General features: G+C 36.4%; 1 protein-coding gene across 1 annotated transcript in view; it reads right to left on the reverse strand.

Annotated features, from left to right (window-relative positions):
* The window catches only part of ZNF608 (zinc finger protein 608), an 80914-nt gene that overhangs the window by 39557 nt on the left and 22485 nt on the right, over positions 1-18872 (reverse strand). The window contains exon 3 of the mRNA XM_027710293.2: positions 5021-5276. Coding sequence (XP_027566094.1) covers positions 5021-5276 — 256 coding nt within the window. The remainder of the gene's footprint in view (positions 1-5020; positions 5277-18872) is intronic.

An 18872-nucleotide genomic window follows, 5' to 3' on the forward strand; every position in this document is an offset into this window, starting at 1 on the left:
AGAGAATATAAATGCACCCTGTCTAAAAGAGTTATCTGTTTTTTACAACTGTATCACTTGGTTTAATAAAGGAAATTGCTTCTCTCAATAAACCTTGATTGAGCTCAAGACAACAGTTGTGATTTAATCATGTTTCTCTGAATTTCTATGAATTGTTGTAATGTTCTTTGATAAAACAGATTTTTTAAAACTTTTTAATGTCTACATTTGTTTCCTTACATATTTGACATGGCTTTCAATATTACAGGTTTCATTGTTTCATCATGCCTTTGTATTTATGAAAGGAAGAAAATGTGGTTGTTAAACCACAAAAATGGCTAACAGGAATAACAGGCTGTCAGACTACCTCTCATTCTTCTAATTCTGTCTCTATTGACATCTACACACCCTTACTTATACACACATGTACAAATGCATATCTAACCAAAGACAATCAAAACAGACCATTCTTTTAAAGCAGTTTTTGCAAAACTAAGGCCATATAGTAAGGCAGGAAGGAATCCACGTCAGCTCTGTGCAATAGATATGTTTTCAAATCATCTATGCATATTAGTTGCAAAAGTGGCAGGCTGGGAAACCATACACACAAGTATCAGCATGCCTCTTTGTCATCAAAGCCTTCTCCTTTCTACTGAAAATTTCTGCAAAATAGTGTCAGAACTGAGGCTATGATAAATTTGGAATACCCTGGAGATGATCCCATCGGAGATTTCTGAGATCCAGAAGATTCCTGTTTCCTGTATTTGTCAACAAGCTAACCCCAATAAGATGACCCTTTAAAATATACAACTAATTTCCCCATTATTTATTACTGAACAAAAGCAGGTTGTACCCGAAACTGCAAAAAGAGGAAGAATGTCAGTGCAGCAACGAGAGAACTCCAATGCCGCACGTAGGCAGCTCGTTCTGCACACAAAGGCAGCAAGGTGACGGATGGCTGTCTCCTACACAGACTTCAAGAAAACAAGACATCATCAGAACTAGCACTTCTCACTTCTAAAGGTAGACTTTACTACTTGCTGTAGAACCAAAAACAGGACATGACCTAGGGCAAGCTAAACCAAAAAGTGAGCTCTAAGCAATTCAGAAAGTTTGTTGGCCGTTTCCCTTTTTTTCTGGGTCATTTTTTTTCCTCCAGGCAGTAAGAAACAATTAATGTTCTCTTCAATCTGTTTTCCCAGAAGGTAATTACATGATTTAGTAAGTACCCGATCCTAGATAAACCTTTTTTCTCATTATAACAATACAGACTTTTAGCAGCTGTTTCCCAGAGAATCAACATAACCAAACAAACCAAAATACACACTCCAATTAACACTACCAAGCTGCTTATTGTGAAGGACTTTTACAGCACCATGGTTTCTGGTGTCAAATATCTGCATCACCTGCCAGTTTCAAGTTGACTTGCCTATAACAATTTTTTATTCCTCTGCAATAGGGAAACCTCAGCTAGTTCCTTCAATGCTCTTTTTTAACGCCATTAACTTCACTTTGGAAACATTATCAATTTATATCCAAACAAGGCTGTTATGCAGACGACAATGCCTACAGCATACATATGTAGAAATTAAACACTACACAACTTAGTAGAGCAACTGAGAAATACCCACATGATAACCAGCAGTCTCAGTCAATTATATGAGTAACCAGCTATGGTTACCAACCTTTGTAATTAAATGTCACAGACTTCAGATGCCAGCTTTCCTCTAAGCATTTTAGGATTAAAATACCCTGGAAAAAAAGGTCAGATTTATTAAATCAAGTTAACTGAATAGACTGGTGTGCAATAAATGTAAAGAGCTGTAGTAACAATGCTCTTTTTAATCTTCCACAGTTTCGTCTGAATTCCAACATTACTTTCTTCCCCTGCCCCTCCCTTGGAGTGATTATCTTAAAAATATGACTAGTACATCCAAATATACTCCTTTTTCTGACCTCAAAGAAGAAATGCAACAGAATGTGACTACTTGTTTAACACACCTAAAAGAAAAGTCGTTATTTCGCATACCTTCATAATACAATTTCTCAGTATATGCCTTCTCTTCTACGAAGTATATATTACATCTATGCTAATAATGAGTTCTACATAAACTATTTGATTTTAGGACAAGAGAGCATGGTCTTAAGCTGTGTCAAGGGAGGTTTAGGTTGAATATTAGGAAAAAATTTTTTACAGAGAGAGTAATCAAGACATTGGAATGGGCTGCCCAGGGAGGCGCCGGATTCACCATCCCTGGAGGTTTTTAAGATGCGACAGGATGTGGCACTTAGTGCCATGGTCTAGTAACCACAGTGGTGTTGGATCAAGGGTTGGACTTGATGATCTTGGAGGTCTTTTCCAATCCGGTTGATTCTATGATCTTTCTCCATTCACTCTATTATTCTTTTTGTAATAACTGTGATTCACCACATCCTGTCAGTATTTGCATTCCCGCACCTAGTTGCTGCAGCACATGAAGGCTGCTCAGCAGCACATTAGGTTCACAGTTCTCATATGCCACAGATGCAGACATCCTACAAGCCTACTCCTACCACCTCACAACTCATTTCACACAGAGTAGCTAAACCAGATAAAGAACAATTCCAATATCTCAAAACACAAGCCAAGATTAGGAATTTTCATACCTCAGCTTTCTAGAATTGTTTTATGTTAAAAAGCTATCAGATATATAGCCAGCTAGAGAAACGTCAGATTATACATGTTTTTATTAAGTTTTCGAAAGCAGTAAAGGGAGTGAATACCATAGAAACATATTAACATCATAGAAGAAATTTGTATGTTAGTTGGTCATTATGAACATCAAGATGGTTTTAGATGTGCCTAATTACAAATATTTCAGTTAGAGTAATCTGAATTTACACCAGTTTAGGAAAGGTCATGTTCTGCCCTAAAATCAGTATCATACCTAGAGTAAATGGATATCTGATAATCTTTTTTCTCTTAAAGATAAATAGAAGACCCATCTGCACCCTGTTTCCTAGAATTTGGCAGAAATGGCTTCATGCAAGCTGCTATTAGTGCTTTCACGAACATGTCAGAAAATTTGAATTCAGCTAAATATATACATATATGTGTGCCCTAAACATCAAAACTTAATTAAAATGCAAAAATGATTATTAGGAATTCATTTTTCATAATACAGTGTTGATTGTGAACACTGGGAATAAACAGTCAAATTTATGTTATTTTCTTCAGTCAGCAGGGTCTGAAACAGTCAAACACAAAGAGCACAGTACCAACCACACAATATGAAATCATATCAATTATCTTCAGTCTCTTAATCTACATTCTAGCTATATTTCTAGAGTATTTTAGAATCCCGTTTTATCTGTATTTGTAGTCACTCATAGCTGCAGTGTTGCCAAACAGTATTTGTAAAGCTGTGAAAACAGGCACATTCAAAACTGTTTCACTCAAGCATGCCATCATTGAACTGAGTTGTTTCAGAAAATTTTTTTAGACAAACTAGGAAAAAGCTGAGGTAGTTAATTCCCATTAACTAACAAGAGTTTTTAAACCAGTAGAGTGATGAGATACTGCTAAATGGAATGTTATCCTGACCAGAATGCAACTCTTTTTTAATACTTCATTTCTGGTGCCAAACCACTCGCAAGGAAGGCTTCTTAAATTCAGTGGGGGTCAGAAGTTTAGTTTATTCAGCAAGAATAACACTATTAACAGCTACTGCTCTTTCATGTCAACATAGTTAACGCCCACACATTCCAACTCTGGTTAATGCAGGCCAGTCAAGGAAGATTGCAGTTGCTAAGGGCAGTCATCTCTGCAGGGATATTTTAAAACAGAATTTATACTGTGCTTTAAAAACAATCTAAAAGGATCAATCTGCCTTATGAATCTGCTGTAGACATACACAGAGAGAAAGATGGATGGATGAAAGCATATAAAAGCAAGTAAATCTGACTCTATTGATTTTTGAAAGGACAGTGTAGAGCACTTTGGTGAGGTCTTATATATCACTGCAAAGGACCAAATACCATTTTGCATATGGTGTGAAGCATGTCAGGATTTATCATGAAGCATTACACTGCTGTATTCTGTCATTATATGATTTTGTAAATAACCTTGTTTTCACTGTTGAGGAAGGTAGATCACTAAAAATTAAATAATCTTCAAAAGCAACATAAGAAAAATCACAGGAAGACTTTCAGACAGGTATAAATGGAGACATATGCTATTACTAAACCAAAAATTGCAGAAATTTAGTGTACACATGCAGTATTTTTAGCAGGAGAAAGCTGGTATTTTAATAATGAGCTTTTGAAAACCAAAATGGAAAAATCTGCATATCACAGCATAATCCTCTTCCTACTTTGTTCTAATTCATAGCAAATCAATGCTTAGTGTTAACCAAAGCTCTCCAGCACTCCTACTTGGACAAATGCCTTCAAAGGATATTAAAGAAATCACTCTGGTTTAAATAGCACTTCTTCACCAGATGGAACACTTTTCTTCAAACAAGAATGCTTTCATCTTAAATTGTTATATTTCAAATAACCAAAATGCAAACAATAACCACATCAACTTAAATTTCCATGGGGTCTCTGGGGCTTCTATTTTTATGTAATGGTGGCATTTCCTATCATAGTGTCTGAATTCCAAAATATTCAACTTTCTAAGTTTTCATCTAACATATTCATATATCCACTCCCATCACATATACACACCCTCATGATGTATATTTAAATAGCACATTTATGCTATTTTATTAGCAATTTCTTCATATGCTTTTCTTAATACAGCAAGAGGAAACAATTCTATTGTTAGCTTGGGTTACATGGTAGGTCATTTGGAAAACACAGTTGCTTTAAATAATAAAAAACCTGCCATTTGTTTTTAAAAGAAAAACTCACTAGGTGAGCCATAAAGCTGTGACTGCCATTGTACATAATGGCATCCCAACAGACTAGTAAGCCTTTAGTTAGCACCAAGGCACATACAGCAGAGTCTCCTCCTTCTTAACATATCTCACAGACAAACCTAGTGGAAAAAACAATTTACCTTCTTCAGTTTCATGCCACACAATTCCTTCCAAGTTCACGCTGGTCCCAGGCTCACAGGGTCCAAGGCATTCAGGTTCTGTTACTACTCCAACCTCGCAAGTATTTACACCCACTGAACGAGTCCGTACCAAAAGCTGCTCGACTGGTGCTGCAATATTGGATGAAGATGGGGAAAAGTAGGAAGGCAGAATCTGAGGTGTGATACTGCTGGAAATCGGAGGTGGAGGTGCAGGCACTGTAAACAGGGGATCAACCTGAAAACAACAGACAAACTTACTATAATGGTGCTGTGAGAGTTAAAAAAAAAAAAGTAATAGCCTAGTTTGCTGAGACTACATTTCTGTATGCAGGGATTTGGTCTATCACAAGTAATTTCAGTCTTATGAGTTCAATTTTTTTGACATCAGACCAAATGCTGCACATGAAAAATTTAGTACAAAAATATCTATCATGCTTAACAAGACAACTTGCTAAGTTTCTACTAGACTATTCCCTGTTGTCATAGACTGCTAGTACAAAATAATAATAAATTTTTAAAACAAAGATTAAGGTCACTTTTCGCTTGGTGCTGACAGAGACTGATTTGTGGATGGAAATTAATTTTGCAAACTGGAAACTTCATTTTCTATTAAAAAAACATTTATAAAGACAGTGCAAAGACATAAATGCCATTCTTTCATGTGCATCATAGGGAAATTAGCAGTTGAAACAGTTCTAATATCCATATGGCAGCAAATATAATCTCTTGTCTTCCAATCATTTAAAATACATTAGGATCACCCACCTAACAGCTTACAGACAACGTTTACATCTTTCTCCTTGAAATAACAGACGAGGACTTTTATAAGAATCTACCCAAGTCATCTAATTTCTCAGAGTTTCCAAAATGCGTATTTAGAAAAATACAACTTGCCAGACAAGCAGTCTGTACACAGACAATGCACAGAGACAGTATCTATATATGAACTAAAGAAGTTATCTTTCCCGTATGACTTCAGTATACTTAGTAGCAGATTTTCTGCATAAAGATTTGGCCCAAGAGTTTTCAGTGTTTTACTATGGCATAAGGTCCTTTGCCACATAAAAGATAGCTAGCTGAGGATATGAGTGTGCCCATTCAAAGCAGCTAAACCACCTAAAACTCATGTTTATTTGGCCCACTGGATCACAGACATCACACAAAGAAATCACCCTTCAATCTAATGATTTTTTAAATGGCTGTTTTCTAGCTGCATTCAAATAGATGATCACGTCTTCAAGTCTGCAGTTTTTAAGACTGGATGTCACAAGTAGACTCAACAGAAAAGACATTATGAATCACTGTACATCATCTAGGCTTCCTTCTAATGTATCTTAAAGTAGATGAAAGTTAATTTTGCTTTCCTGTAAAGCAAAATGGGGATACAAAGAGAAGGACAGACTAAAGAGTATCATCCTTGTATTATAAAATTTTCATATCACAGATCAGCTTACTTCATCATAATGAGAAAATAAAATGGAAATCAAATTAGAAGAACTTTTTTTAAAGTGTAACAATTGTTACTATTGCCTTTTGTGACAATTCTTTGCTTTGAGCATTATTCATACATACGAACTGAGAGCCAAGGCTTTTAATTGTGCACACAAGCCTTAAGCATGCTAAATACTTACCAAGAACATAGCAAAAATGTTTTGTATGATCTTTGTATGACCAGCCTGGATTTCAATCTCAATTACACTAGAACTAGGAAGGAGAGAGGAGTGACCTACAACCACAATCTTGTCCAAACTAGTCCTCATTTAGAGGGGTTTCTTTTTATTGAGAACTAAATCTTCAGGTAAAACAAACAAAAAAAAAGAAAGGAAAAATTTAAAAAAAAAAAAAGACAACACTGAAACCAAAGCAAAATATGAATACTAAAAGCATACCATCAAAACTGATTAAAGCAGAGTTCCTACAGCATAAGAACACTGCAGTCAAGTAATGGTGTCTTTATTCTTCTCTTTATACCAATAGAGTTGCAGAGTTAAAGCACAGGCAGAATGCTTTGCAGAGCAGTCTTGAACGCACTCGAGCAAGTCAAATATGAACTGGCCCCCAGGAGCAGCTGTTACTTGCAATATCTAATGGTGCGCATCACACAAAACCATAACTGTTTATGCCTAGCATGGGGAGACACTGATTCTATGCTACACAGATTCTGGCTGCCTGATGCCAAGTGGAAGCACATGGTTGGATGGCACAGAGCCCTGCTCCCTGGCACTGACTGTGTAATGATGCTATGTCAACGAAATGGGTCAGCGTGTACCCCAGGCAGAATTTAGAGGAGTTCTTAAGACACCTTACTTGAAATGAGAAGAGAATCTGGATCTGTAACTGGCAGGTAAATGGAGCCTAGCACTTGAGAAAAGCTAAGCCATATCCATTTATAAACCCAAGAACTGCTGATGAATGGCCTGTTTGATAGTTTACATGGAGTTTTGTTAAGTTGTGCAAAACCTCCTACTACACATGCAACATTATTCTTCCATCACAAAGCCAGAGAAAAAAAACTCCAAAATGTTTGCTATTGTCATTCTAAACTAGCCAATGTTTTAAACGGATGTAGACTAAATTGGCAGATGTGTTTTTCATTTTCCCAGTATTATAAACAGTGAGAGGGAGCTAAAGAAAGCATGGGTCTAACAGTGTATCCTATTAAGTTCTTTGTTACAAATATTTGTACTCAGTTCTGGCTTATTTAGACCTACTAATAAATGTTCATATTTTCCACTAGAAACATTCACCCAGGGCAAGGCCGAATAGTGGCTCTTGAACTAAAAGGGGCTGTTTCTCTGTGAATTAAAACACTAAACCTATGGTCAAGAATTAAGTGGACATTTACTGTCCCCGAGGTGCGTGTTCATTACACAAATATGACCTTAGTCACAAGAAAAAAAATATGCTAAACTTAAATATTGCTCCAATTTTTACCATGTTTTAGTATTATCCCATGTTGTTTGATAATCATAACATCAGCACAGCAAAGTGGTGGTTCCTAGCGACCATTCTGGTGACACAGTTGTTTTCATGAATTCTCCAAAGGGCACTGATGTAAGCCATTAGAGGCAAAGAGAAGCAGGAAGGCCCCCAACATCCAGTGGAAAAAAGGCACATAAGACTAACATCTGGTGGTGGCAGTCTGTTAAACTGAGGAAAGTTAATGTCAAGAACAGATGCGCTGCAGTTTCTCACTGTTATTTTTTCATTATTATTCCCAGGTGTTGGTGCATATTGAGCAGTAGTCTTGCTGTTTATCACACAAGATATTCCAATATGAGACTGAAAATCTGAATCTGAGGAAAGTTATTTACACAGATGCTCTCCTTATATACACAATTAAAGGAGTACAAAAACACAGAAATATTCAAGCAATATTTACTTCACGTAATTCCAAGAGCTTTTGAGAACTGACTGCTGACAAAGGCTACAAGGCTGCAGTGTTATTCATGGCAGTTTTCTACTGCCAAGTGTTTAACTGCATCAGAGAGCTATGATGCTTAGTAGCAGAAGGCTCACAGAAAATGAAGACAGTGTGCCAAGCAATGTAGCCACTGCTCCATGGAGCATTCCTTTACCTGAACACTCACAAAAAAAAAAAAAAAAAGAAAAATCTATCAGTGGATGCATAACATTAGTCAGTATAAGGAACAGCACACGGAAGGGAAAGGAAATATCATCCTAACTAAAAATAGGCAAGACTTTCTAATAAACAAGGTTCTCCTTCAGCTGCTCAGGCACTCTACTTGCTGGAATCAATTTCTGGTTATCAAAATTCACCTTCCTGATTTAATCAAGGTATGTCTTTGAAGATATATCTCAACCACGACATAGTCTACTCATCTAAGACCAAATGGGGTCATACACTACTGCAGTGTCACCCACCAGGTGATTTTGTACATGCCAACAACCATTTAATCCATCTACCAATACACAGCCTGGAGAAAGGCAGAGGAGCAGGTTTAAGGCTAAGCATAAGCCCTTCCCAGAAAGTACTGCTTTTTAAATTGAGAAAAAAAATCTGCTGTAAGCATTCTCAGTGGGAACATCTGCATTAGCAGAAAGGATGTGAAAAGAAGATCAGAATCCTATTATAGGATCTACCCAAAAAACAAAGCCTGACCCTTTGCAAAACTAAATCCTTCCTTTAAAAAAACACCAACATAAAGAATGAAAGGAGTAAGAAACTTCCAACCTTGAAAATGACATTGACAAGTTCTTTAGAATTATAATTAATACTTCTAAGAATTACTATGTCTGAAAAGGAAATCAGGAAATAAAGGAATTCAGCCCCGTATGGTTTATCTCCTACAAATCGCTTTCTCTAGATTTTAAGGTGAAAGGAAGAGTAGCTTGTTTTTACATAAGGTATGCTTGCCTCTACTTCAATTTTCTAAAGCAACAGTGACCTCAGAAGACCTCATTGTAATCTCATGCACAGCATCATAAATCAGAAGTAATTCTAATGAAATCAATGAAACTACTTCAGGAGAAAACAAATGTGGGAGAATGTGACATGAAAAAATGTCTGTGTGCTCAGCAGTGTGTCTGCATTTCTAGACATCTCATTGATCTTTAAAACTCCTCTTGTTACAAATCTTGCCCCATAAAGAATTTGCACCTCTAAAAACCAATGCTATTCTTTCATACTCTACCATTTAACAGAAATTAACCCTATGAAGAATCTCCATTTCAGCTGAATTATCTCAATTTAATCTCAGTTCAGTATTTCTCACATATAAAGTCACATTAGACACCATCTTAGAAGCATTTTGACACCATGCCTAACAAATTATATTTTGTTTCTTCGAATGTTCTACATCAAATTGTTGGGGGGAAAAAAAGGTCAGTGACATGAAGGGCATGAATAGAAAATAAGAAAGAAATACTACAACACATAGATGTAGAAAAGAATTTCTGTCATAGGGCAGACATATCCATTACAAGTCTTACATTCAAAATACAGGCAGGTCAGAGTACTAAGAATGTTATTTATTTTGGTCAACTTAATTGAGAATCACAAGAGCTTAAATACAAAAGAAAGATGAAGAAGATTTACACTGCCTAAATTGCATAAAAATTCAGACTTAAAAAACATATGTTCAGTAATAATAATAATAAAAGCTTATGGTTTACAAATATCGTATTATAGACAAGAAACCTAATGTGTAATTGTGTTGAACTGATTAACACAAGTAGCATCTAACTGGAGCTTCCAAGTACGTTCTACTCTTAAAAATAACTTCTCCAATCAACTGAGTAGTAGGAGAGAGCAAAAAGACACACTAACAGAAACTGACACTATTTTTCCTAGTAAAGCAGCAAATCATCATCTGGAGATGATGATTTCAATATTCTGAACATTTGTTATTAAGCAAAAAAATATCCACTTAAAACTCTTATTTGCTAATAAACTTTTAGTATATAGAACAAGGAAAAAATCCCCCTTGTACTCAAGATACTCTATGCCACCTGCATCAGCTGCGTTAACCAATACTCACAGTTCTGCAAACTCCTAATCCTTCCACAGTTACATGTTCTTCCTACATATTGACCTTCAAATCTCCTCAGACATTAAGAGATTGTATCTGCAGCACCTCCACAAACATGACAATGTTAATATTTTATTTTTAGGACAGCATTAATATACAATCAAGACCATGATGAAAAGTCAAAGCTTTGAGTAGGGTCTAATGCAGCATAATGGTGCTAAACAAAAGACAAGAAAACTTCCTTGTCCTCTCTTATATCTCCTATTCTAGCTCAGATGCTTGGGATTTCCCAAAGCCATTCACCCATTTTACTGAGAGAAAGATTAGCATTTGACAGCTGCCAGTGATATCCTTCTGCCAAGACTGCGCCTGTGAAAAACTGTATGTCAACTCGAATGTTTGGCAGAGTCCTGGGAGGATGCCCAGATCACCACCTGCACATTTCTAGTAGAGACATTTCTTCTCATTCAGTCCAAGAAAATCATGTTCATTGAGATAATTGTCTCTAGAACACGTTTCTGAATTGAATCCTGATTTCTTCTGGTCAGCTCTTCAATTTGTTCTTCCAAACTTTTCTACAGTCTGTCAGCATGCTTTAATATAAAATAAACAAGTACTAAAATTCTCTCAAGATACCTGTCCTGTGTAGAGAGGTACAGTGTATTCCACAGTCAAGAAATGAATTTTCCTGGACAGTCAAAAAAGGAATTTCTCTGAACTGTCTGGGATTAGACAGAACGTGTTTAAGATGTTGTCCAGTATCTGTCAGTGTCACGCAACTGAATATGGCAAAAATCAAGGCATTGTTGGTAAGGGTTGGTACTGCTCTTTCAAGTATGTGACCCTTTAGGAGCTTTTTATTTTAAAGAAAAAAACCCCTTCATTTTAAAGATGACAATCACCTCTTTTTCTTCCAAAGTTTCTGCTACACTCAACCTTTCAGAGTTCTGAGCCTGAAAATAGATAAGGTATTTTCTTACGAACATTTCACAGCATTACAAATAAATGTTATCCTGCATTTTCCAATGTTTATTGTTATCAAGTGTGAGACTTTGACCTAAGAAAGAAGGCATGGTTGCTCTATGACATATCAAGACACCACACGACCAAGGTAAAATTTCTCACTCTTAATTGTATATAGGAAGATAATGGTTAACTTGATTGCACTATTTAACAGTTTCATTACAAATTTTCATCAATATTACTTTGAGAGTTTTTCCAGGAATGCACAATGTATAATAGAGTGGCAAACAAAACTCAGAAGAGAAATGGCTTCCTTGCACCTTTTTATCTTTCTGCATGTCAACTGCCTTTTAGCCATTTGCCAACCACTCACTTTGCAAGTGCGAAGTTGCGCACGTTATGACTCAGGCTGTTCTTCCACAATTCAATAAAATTTTGTTGGGAAAAATCAACTGAACTATTAATTTTTCTTCCAAAAGCTTGTCAAAGAACCTCTATCATCTTCAGAAATGTTCTATGTATACCAAAAGCTTTTACTTGCCTGACTAGATTCTTATGGATGACGTTTTTAGCATGTTCTGAAAATAGAGCATTTGACTTGATAGCCCCATATTTATTGGCATCTACAGACCTTAAAATTTTTAATTTATCTAGCCCTAAGGTTTTTTAGGTAAGACAGGTGGGTCTTTGGCTAATATATTCCTGTGTATACGTCTCCAGCTTGTGCTTTTTGATAGGGTACAGATCAGTTAGTTTTTCTTTATATTACTTAGAGCAACTTTACAGTATTAGCTACAAACAGTACGAAGCGTAGAATATTGTGTCCTAATTTTATTTAAAAGACAAGACAGTATTATTACTTTTAAGAATGGGACGTACACATTATTATTTAGCAAGTCACTAAAGGAAACACCTCTAAAATGACCTTTCAGCTTTCCTTTTCACTGTGATAGTTCAACTGAAAAAAGAGCTGAAGCATTAGTGTTTAGCTCTCCCTGAAATTGCCTACTGCTGGATATCTATAGTTAAAAATAAAATCTTAATTCTCAAATGCAGTTTGATGTATTTACACTATCTTCAGGGAAGACAATATATGGTTTGTTTTTTTTCCCTCTCAGCTGGTGTACACCTTCACTGGTGTTAATCTAAAGGAGTTCCACTCAACCTTAACTACAGGCAGCATTTGTACTGCAGTGGTTGTTTTACCACTTAGCATTTCAAATAAGAGCTCTAAAAAAAATTCTGAAAATCATACACGTACAGTGAAGATTTTTAAAAGGAAAAGAATCCTTATGAGGAGGAAACTGTCATTTCCTCCGAATTGCTAGGTTAGTGTTAGTTTTTTTCTTTTTCTAAACTGAACACAGTACTGATGCAAAGTGTTCAATAACCCTTAACAGTGAGACTGATGGATTAATCTTACATTATGAAGGCAAATACAAGAACTGGAATCAGCAGGGAAGACCTTTGAAATTTGCTTACCCACTTGCCATTCAGTAAAGAAACCCAGACTTAGTGTTCTCGTAGTTCTTTTTCACGAGAGCATCTACACTATCAACATGAAATTATCTGATTACAGGTTACCTAACAGCCAGCCAAATCTTGTCCCTTCAGTGGCTTAGAATGAGGTCGCTTGAGATCCCTGTTCTCATGTCCCTATCTCAACAACATTTTTCACTAGTGATTTAGATTTAGTACCTTGAGATCCTCACTAGCATGTTCTCTAGGAACCCAAACACAGACGAAAGTTTATATTTGAAGAGTAAGGGCTTATCATTCCTGTCTTACTGAGAAACAATGCAGGCAAGCAAAGGACCTCACTTCACCCAGAAAATCCCACACACCATTTTTGAAAACACCTTGTGTTTCAGTATGTCCTTTCTTACACTCTCATAGATTATTTTTATAGTGTAACAGTGTGATCAACACCTGCAGCAAAAGAAGCTCCTTTTCTGTTCAAATAAAAGCAAAAGAAATCAGCGGCTCAAGTATTCCACTTTTCATGTGTTATATTCTCCAGTTACTTGCACCTTCTAGTCTATGCTCTGCCCTAACTGTGCATATCCTCTCTATTCCATCCACTGCATAATGAGCTCATAACAAAGAACAAAAACAAAAACAAAAAAAACAAAAACAAAAAACAAAAAACAAAACAAAAAAAAAAACAAAAACAAAAACAAAAAACACCACTTTTTTATGCTTGGTAGAAATTCAAATGTCTTGCTCAAAAAAATAAACTTAATCTAAGCTGTCATGAAATCATGAAATGGCTCTGGCACTTGTATCAAACTATACAGACATGAACAGAACCTTTGAAGAAATGAAACTGCAGTTTATCAAGTGTGATTTATAAGCAACACTGATTTAGCTGGGAGATAACACTGCTGTCTAATCATTAGTAGTCAGACAACAGCCATGTGAACACATCAATTATGGGCCACTGCCAAAAGCCCTTGAGATCCCAGAGATTAACAGCCAATCCTCTGTTTTACAAGCTCACATCAAAAAGAATATTAATAAGAGGAGGGGCAATGTGAAAGCTTGTCAGAGTAATTCATGCACTAAAACAAGGCATTTTTCCCTTTGCTCTGCCTTGAACTGGTCCATGAAAAAAGCTGGCATCAGCTACAAAGCATGAAGCTGCCAATTTCTCAGAAAATGTTTTTCATTAACATATGGGAAGTTGTGAAAGGCTGGAAAAGCTCTATTTGGTGGACAAAGGCGACGATTTCTATCTGTTCCTTTCCTGAATGTATCAATCCTGCAACTATTACTCAGATATTTGGAAATGAACATGCATGCACAGAAGTGCTTGATGACTTCTCTCCCTCAAAACCAGAGCTATTTACTATTTACAAAGCAGGTAGCCTTCAAGGCATCCATTTACTCTCTTTTGCTAATGACTTTGAAAAACTAATGTATAAATACTACCAATTTATCTTCGGGTTCATTTTGGTGTTCATACGTGTGAAAAAAAATCCCAAAATTATGCCTTTCTTACTGACTTCTATGCAGGGTGGTAGACCCTTCTTACATATAAATGAATGGAAATGAGACGAGAATATAACTCCAAAGGCAACAGTTATTCCTCTGCACAAAAGTAAACATGCCTATAAAGATGGATGTCAAACAACTTGTTGCTGGCACTTTAAGTGCAGTAAGTTTAACTGGAGAGTTTAATCCCATCACTGGCCGGTGAGAGCCGACTCTCTCTGGTCTACTCAAGGGCCTAAAAATAGAGGTCTTAGAGAATGGCTGCAAAAAACCCGCATTCAATTCTACCAATACTGTGTACTTAAGGGAAGAGAGAACTTCGTTTTTGGGGATTTTCCAGAGCTCCCTTTATACAAGCTGCCTCAGTTACTGCTAGTAATCAACCTCTGAGCAAAGAGGAAGCAAGACGCAGAAACCTTGTCAGCTGTCTTTGCTGTTCCAGAGCCAGTAGCTTTAGGCACAGCTCCACAATACATATTCTGTTTTCAGATGAACCCACTTCGTCTTCCAGACATTCATTTCCTTCACTTGTTCTTACGTGGAGTGTAACATACACATCCTACTGCAGGATGGCCCACTGTTTGTCAAATCGACACAGCTAGGAGAGTCTTAACTACTCAAGGAAGCACACACAGGCAGGAAGTGTTTCAAGCACCAGATTCACACTGTGGAACTCCCCCTTTAGTAAACAGCTGGAGCAAAGAGAGATCAGTCCCAGACTGTTTGCTCAAGCAACCATGGCAATGTTAGCTTCCACAGGTTTATTGCTTCAGGGACACTTGTAATGACAATTTTAACTAAGGGTACAGTCTTAATCATTCCTTGTGTTACTGCATCTGTGGACAACTTGTATCTGGACAGAATAAAATCCCACAACTTGTCTCACACTTTTGGTGGTATTCATTTTGACATGCCAGTTAATTAAAAAAGGTCCATGGGAAAATGTGACAGAGATAGCTCAGTCTGAAATCGGTTTCAGAGGTGGAACCACAGCCTATGTGTATGCTTTGCATGGAAGGGGACAGAAGACTCACACAATCATTCTAACAGCACAGCCATGGAGATGGCAACTACTAGAGAAATGAAACATCTTAAACTCACTCGATTAAGCACAACTGATGTTTGATAGCTTAATATTGTGTAGGAGAGTCCTTTGCTGACTCAGGTTTGCACTTATTTTTCCATAGCAAAAGCAATGCCTGGAACACACCAGGTCCTTAAAGATCTATCACCTGCAGCTTAACAACTGACACAATTTTAGAAACATATTTTTTTCTTACACTAGACATGTTTTGGGAGTATATCTACTGTTCTAAAAGACTCTCTCTAATATACACCCAAGAAAGAACACCATGCTATGAGCCTCACCCAAAAACATCTCAAGTTTTTAATTTCAGTGTGTTCCCTCTTTCTGTCACTCTCTGTGAACTAGTGATTTTGCAATTCAATTGGTTGAAAGCTAACCTGGGAAAACATTTATCAGGCAGATCTCTTCCAAAGCAGTAACTTCCTAAGCTTATCATGAAACAAGAAAGTGATTCAACCATTGTACAGTTGATAATGGTGAAAAAAAACCCAAAATATTCTGAGGCCTTGTTTTTGTTAAGCTGGCTGAGACAGGAAATTTGTCTTCCAAGCATTCTCTAACATTGTTTTCAAATTTGAATGCACTATTACAAACTAATAGCAAATGTCGGACTTAATGCACAAAGTGACATGAGGTAAGTTTGACAGCAGTGACCTCCCAGTATCTACCAAATAAAAAAAAGAGACTGTTTATCTATTTTTAGACTACTCAAAACAGGATCAATTTTGTAAGTTTCTGATTTAAAGACAACATTTTCAGAAAGCACCGAACAATCCACGCACAAAAATCCAGGAATTTTCAGATGTCTCATACTAGGCAATTAGATCTCTCGTAAATCATCATTGAAAAATTTAAGAACATAAACAACATAGTCCCTGGATCAATGGGATCCTACCAGAAAAACAGAGACTTTAGCTGACTGCAATGTCTCTTAGATTGGCTCTTACTATACCTCCTAAGTCACTATCAAGAAATGCAGGATAAAACAACAAGTGAAAATAAACCCTTTTATAAAGTGGAGGGCAGCACTCAAATCAAGTTATTTTTGGTGGCAATCCTGTACAAGTGCTCTGCAGGTTCTACATGGCACCACTCTCAAGAAAGTGTCAAAACAGTATAGACAGGAGTGCTGTAAAATGGGGAATGCGTTAGAATGGAATAATCAGATGACAGCCCTAATACAGAGCTCCTGATGATGCACAGCAGTACGATCTTAATTCCAAGCAACACTGAATACTTTTTAAATTTACTATTAGAAAGGTTTTCAGCACTAAGTGTGTCAAGCTCTAAACACTTACTTGCTTTAAGACAGTGTTAATGAGTTGGCTAATCACACAATTTTATAGTTCTATAATATACTGTGCTGTAAAAATTAAATCAGTGTTTATTACACCTCTGCTACTTTTCTTTTCCTTCTTACTGGACTGAGTCTTGGATGGATTAAATGGATTAAAGCAAGTACTGTACTACAATAAAACCTAAAAAGTGCAATAAGTTGACTACGGTTCTCAATATGTACGTAAACAGTATTTTAGCTCAAAGCCCACCTGCAAACACAGTGGTCCAAAACACTACTTTCACATGCTGAAATTAATGGCATGCTTATTTTTCAATTTGAGGGAGCTACTCCATCAGAAAATGTAGCAAATTGTATCAAGAGTAAAATACACTAAAGGAATACCAACAAATTAAAAATTAAGTGACCTTGCTTGTATTATTACTAATATTTTTGGCAACTGAAAATTAAAAAGTTAAATTTTATTGCCATTGTTTTTATTTGCTTCTGGAATTTCACTCCTCCTGGACATTAAAACCAACTTAGTCAGTTTTCCTTTCTCTGGCTCAAATACAAAAGGTGAAATATAACTCAGTTTGTATTTTCGCAAAATTACATGTTTTCACAAGGTCTCTTTGATATCAACAATGAGTATGTGACAGACCTTGATACTGTACTGTTAAAACTGCATTGAGAACAAAGCTTTCTTTATTACTGAGAAATCAATATGACTAATGGCCAACCAGAAGAGACTGGATCAAAGATACCTGATGATGCATTACTTGTGGGAGGACAGAGAAAAAAGGCGCACACACACACAGAGACATTGGAAAGAGCATACACAGACATCCAAGATACAGAGACAGAATTAGTGGATCTTTGAATGTAACCAAAGAACTTCCTATCCATTTTTATGTTTCAACCTAGCTTCGCCACAGAGAAAAAGGGACAAAAAGAATCAGATAAACAAAAGCTTCTTTGATCTCAATAGGCATGATATAGAAAACTCTTCACTCTTACATAGCAAAGAAATATGTATTTAAGCTACCCTACACTGGATTAACTTGAGTATCTTCTGAAGACTGACCACTTGCTTTCAATACTGTTTATAATTAGAAGGAAATCATTATGGGTTTCATTAAAATTAGTACTGTGGCACTTAAATTGTATTTGTTTACTGTTCCATAGAAAGAACACAATATCTGTAGTTTTGCCCACAAAGAAGTGAATATCTTTTCACATTCCCAAATCATGTTAAAGAGTCTGACTACAATACAGGAATGGATAGTCAATTCCTATGGCATGGCACGGCTAATTTTCATGCCATAACGTCATCATTGCTTTGTGGTTCTTAAAGCTAGGAATTCTGAGATCCCAGACTCATTTGGTTTGGTCTATATTTAGGCTCTAGAAGACACTTTCGAAGGAACTATTCAGTATTGAAATACTGAATACATTTTCAATAACTCTATCATCTTGCCATCTCAATTTCACTGACTATAAAATGAGGAAGCTTTCTTTTCCTTCTCCTTCCTTCAGTGTATCGTGAAGCTTATGGCCAGATTGTGTACGTTATTTAATTAGAACTTAAAGCCCAGAACTGATGCCAGATTTTCAATACAGCTCACAAATCAAAACAAGGGGCCAGGTGTTCAAAAGGACAAAGCACACTAGGTGCATGAGTTTCCCCTCAGATTCTCATAATGGCAAAAGTAGGTGATAGCCTGTTCAAAAAAATCTTACCATAGTTGTAGGTGTTAACCAGATTAAAAACCTGCCCTTCATAAATAACTTGTAATACCTCCAAGTGCTTTTTGATACTTGGAAGAAGAATGAAATAACCATGCATTGAAATATTTAGACCCAGTTCCATTTTTCATTCCCAAAAAAGGAATACTGTATTTAGTCTTCCCACTGTTTGGAGGCTTTTAGAAGCAAGGAAGAGACTGCTTCTTGACTAATTTTTTTCCTTAGTATCACACAGAAAGATTTCTGTTTTGGTCGGTGGGGGATTTTTTG

The sequence above is a fragment of the Pipra filicauda genome, unplaced genomic scaffold (genome assembly GCF_003945595.2).
Source record: "Pipra filicauda isolate LSUMZ 115617 unplaced genomic scaffold, ASM394559v2 scaffold29_size4552773_pilon, whole genome shotgun sequence".
Taxonomy (NCBI): Eukaryota; Metazoa; Chordata; class Aves; order Passeriformes; family Pipridae; genus Pipra; species Pipra filicauda.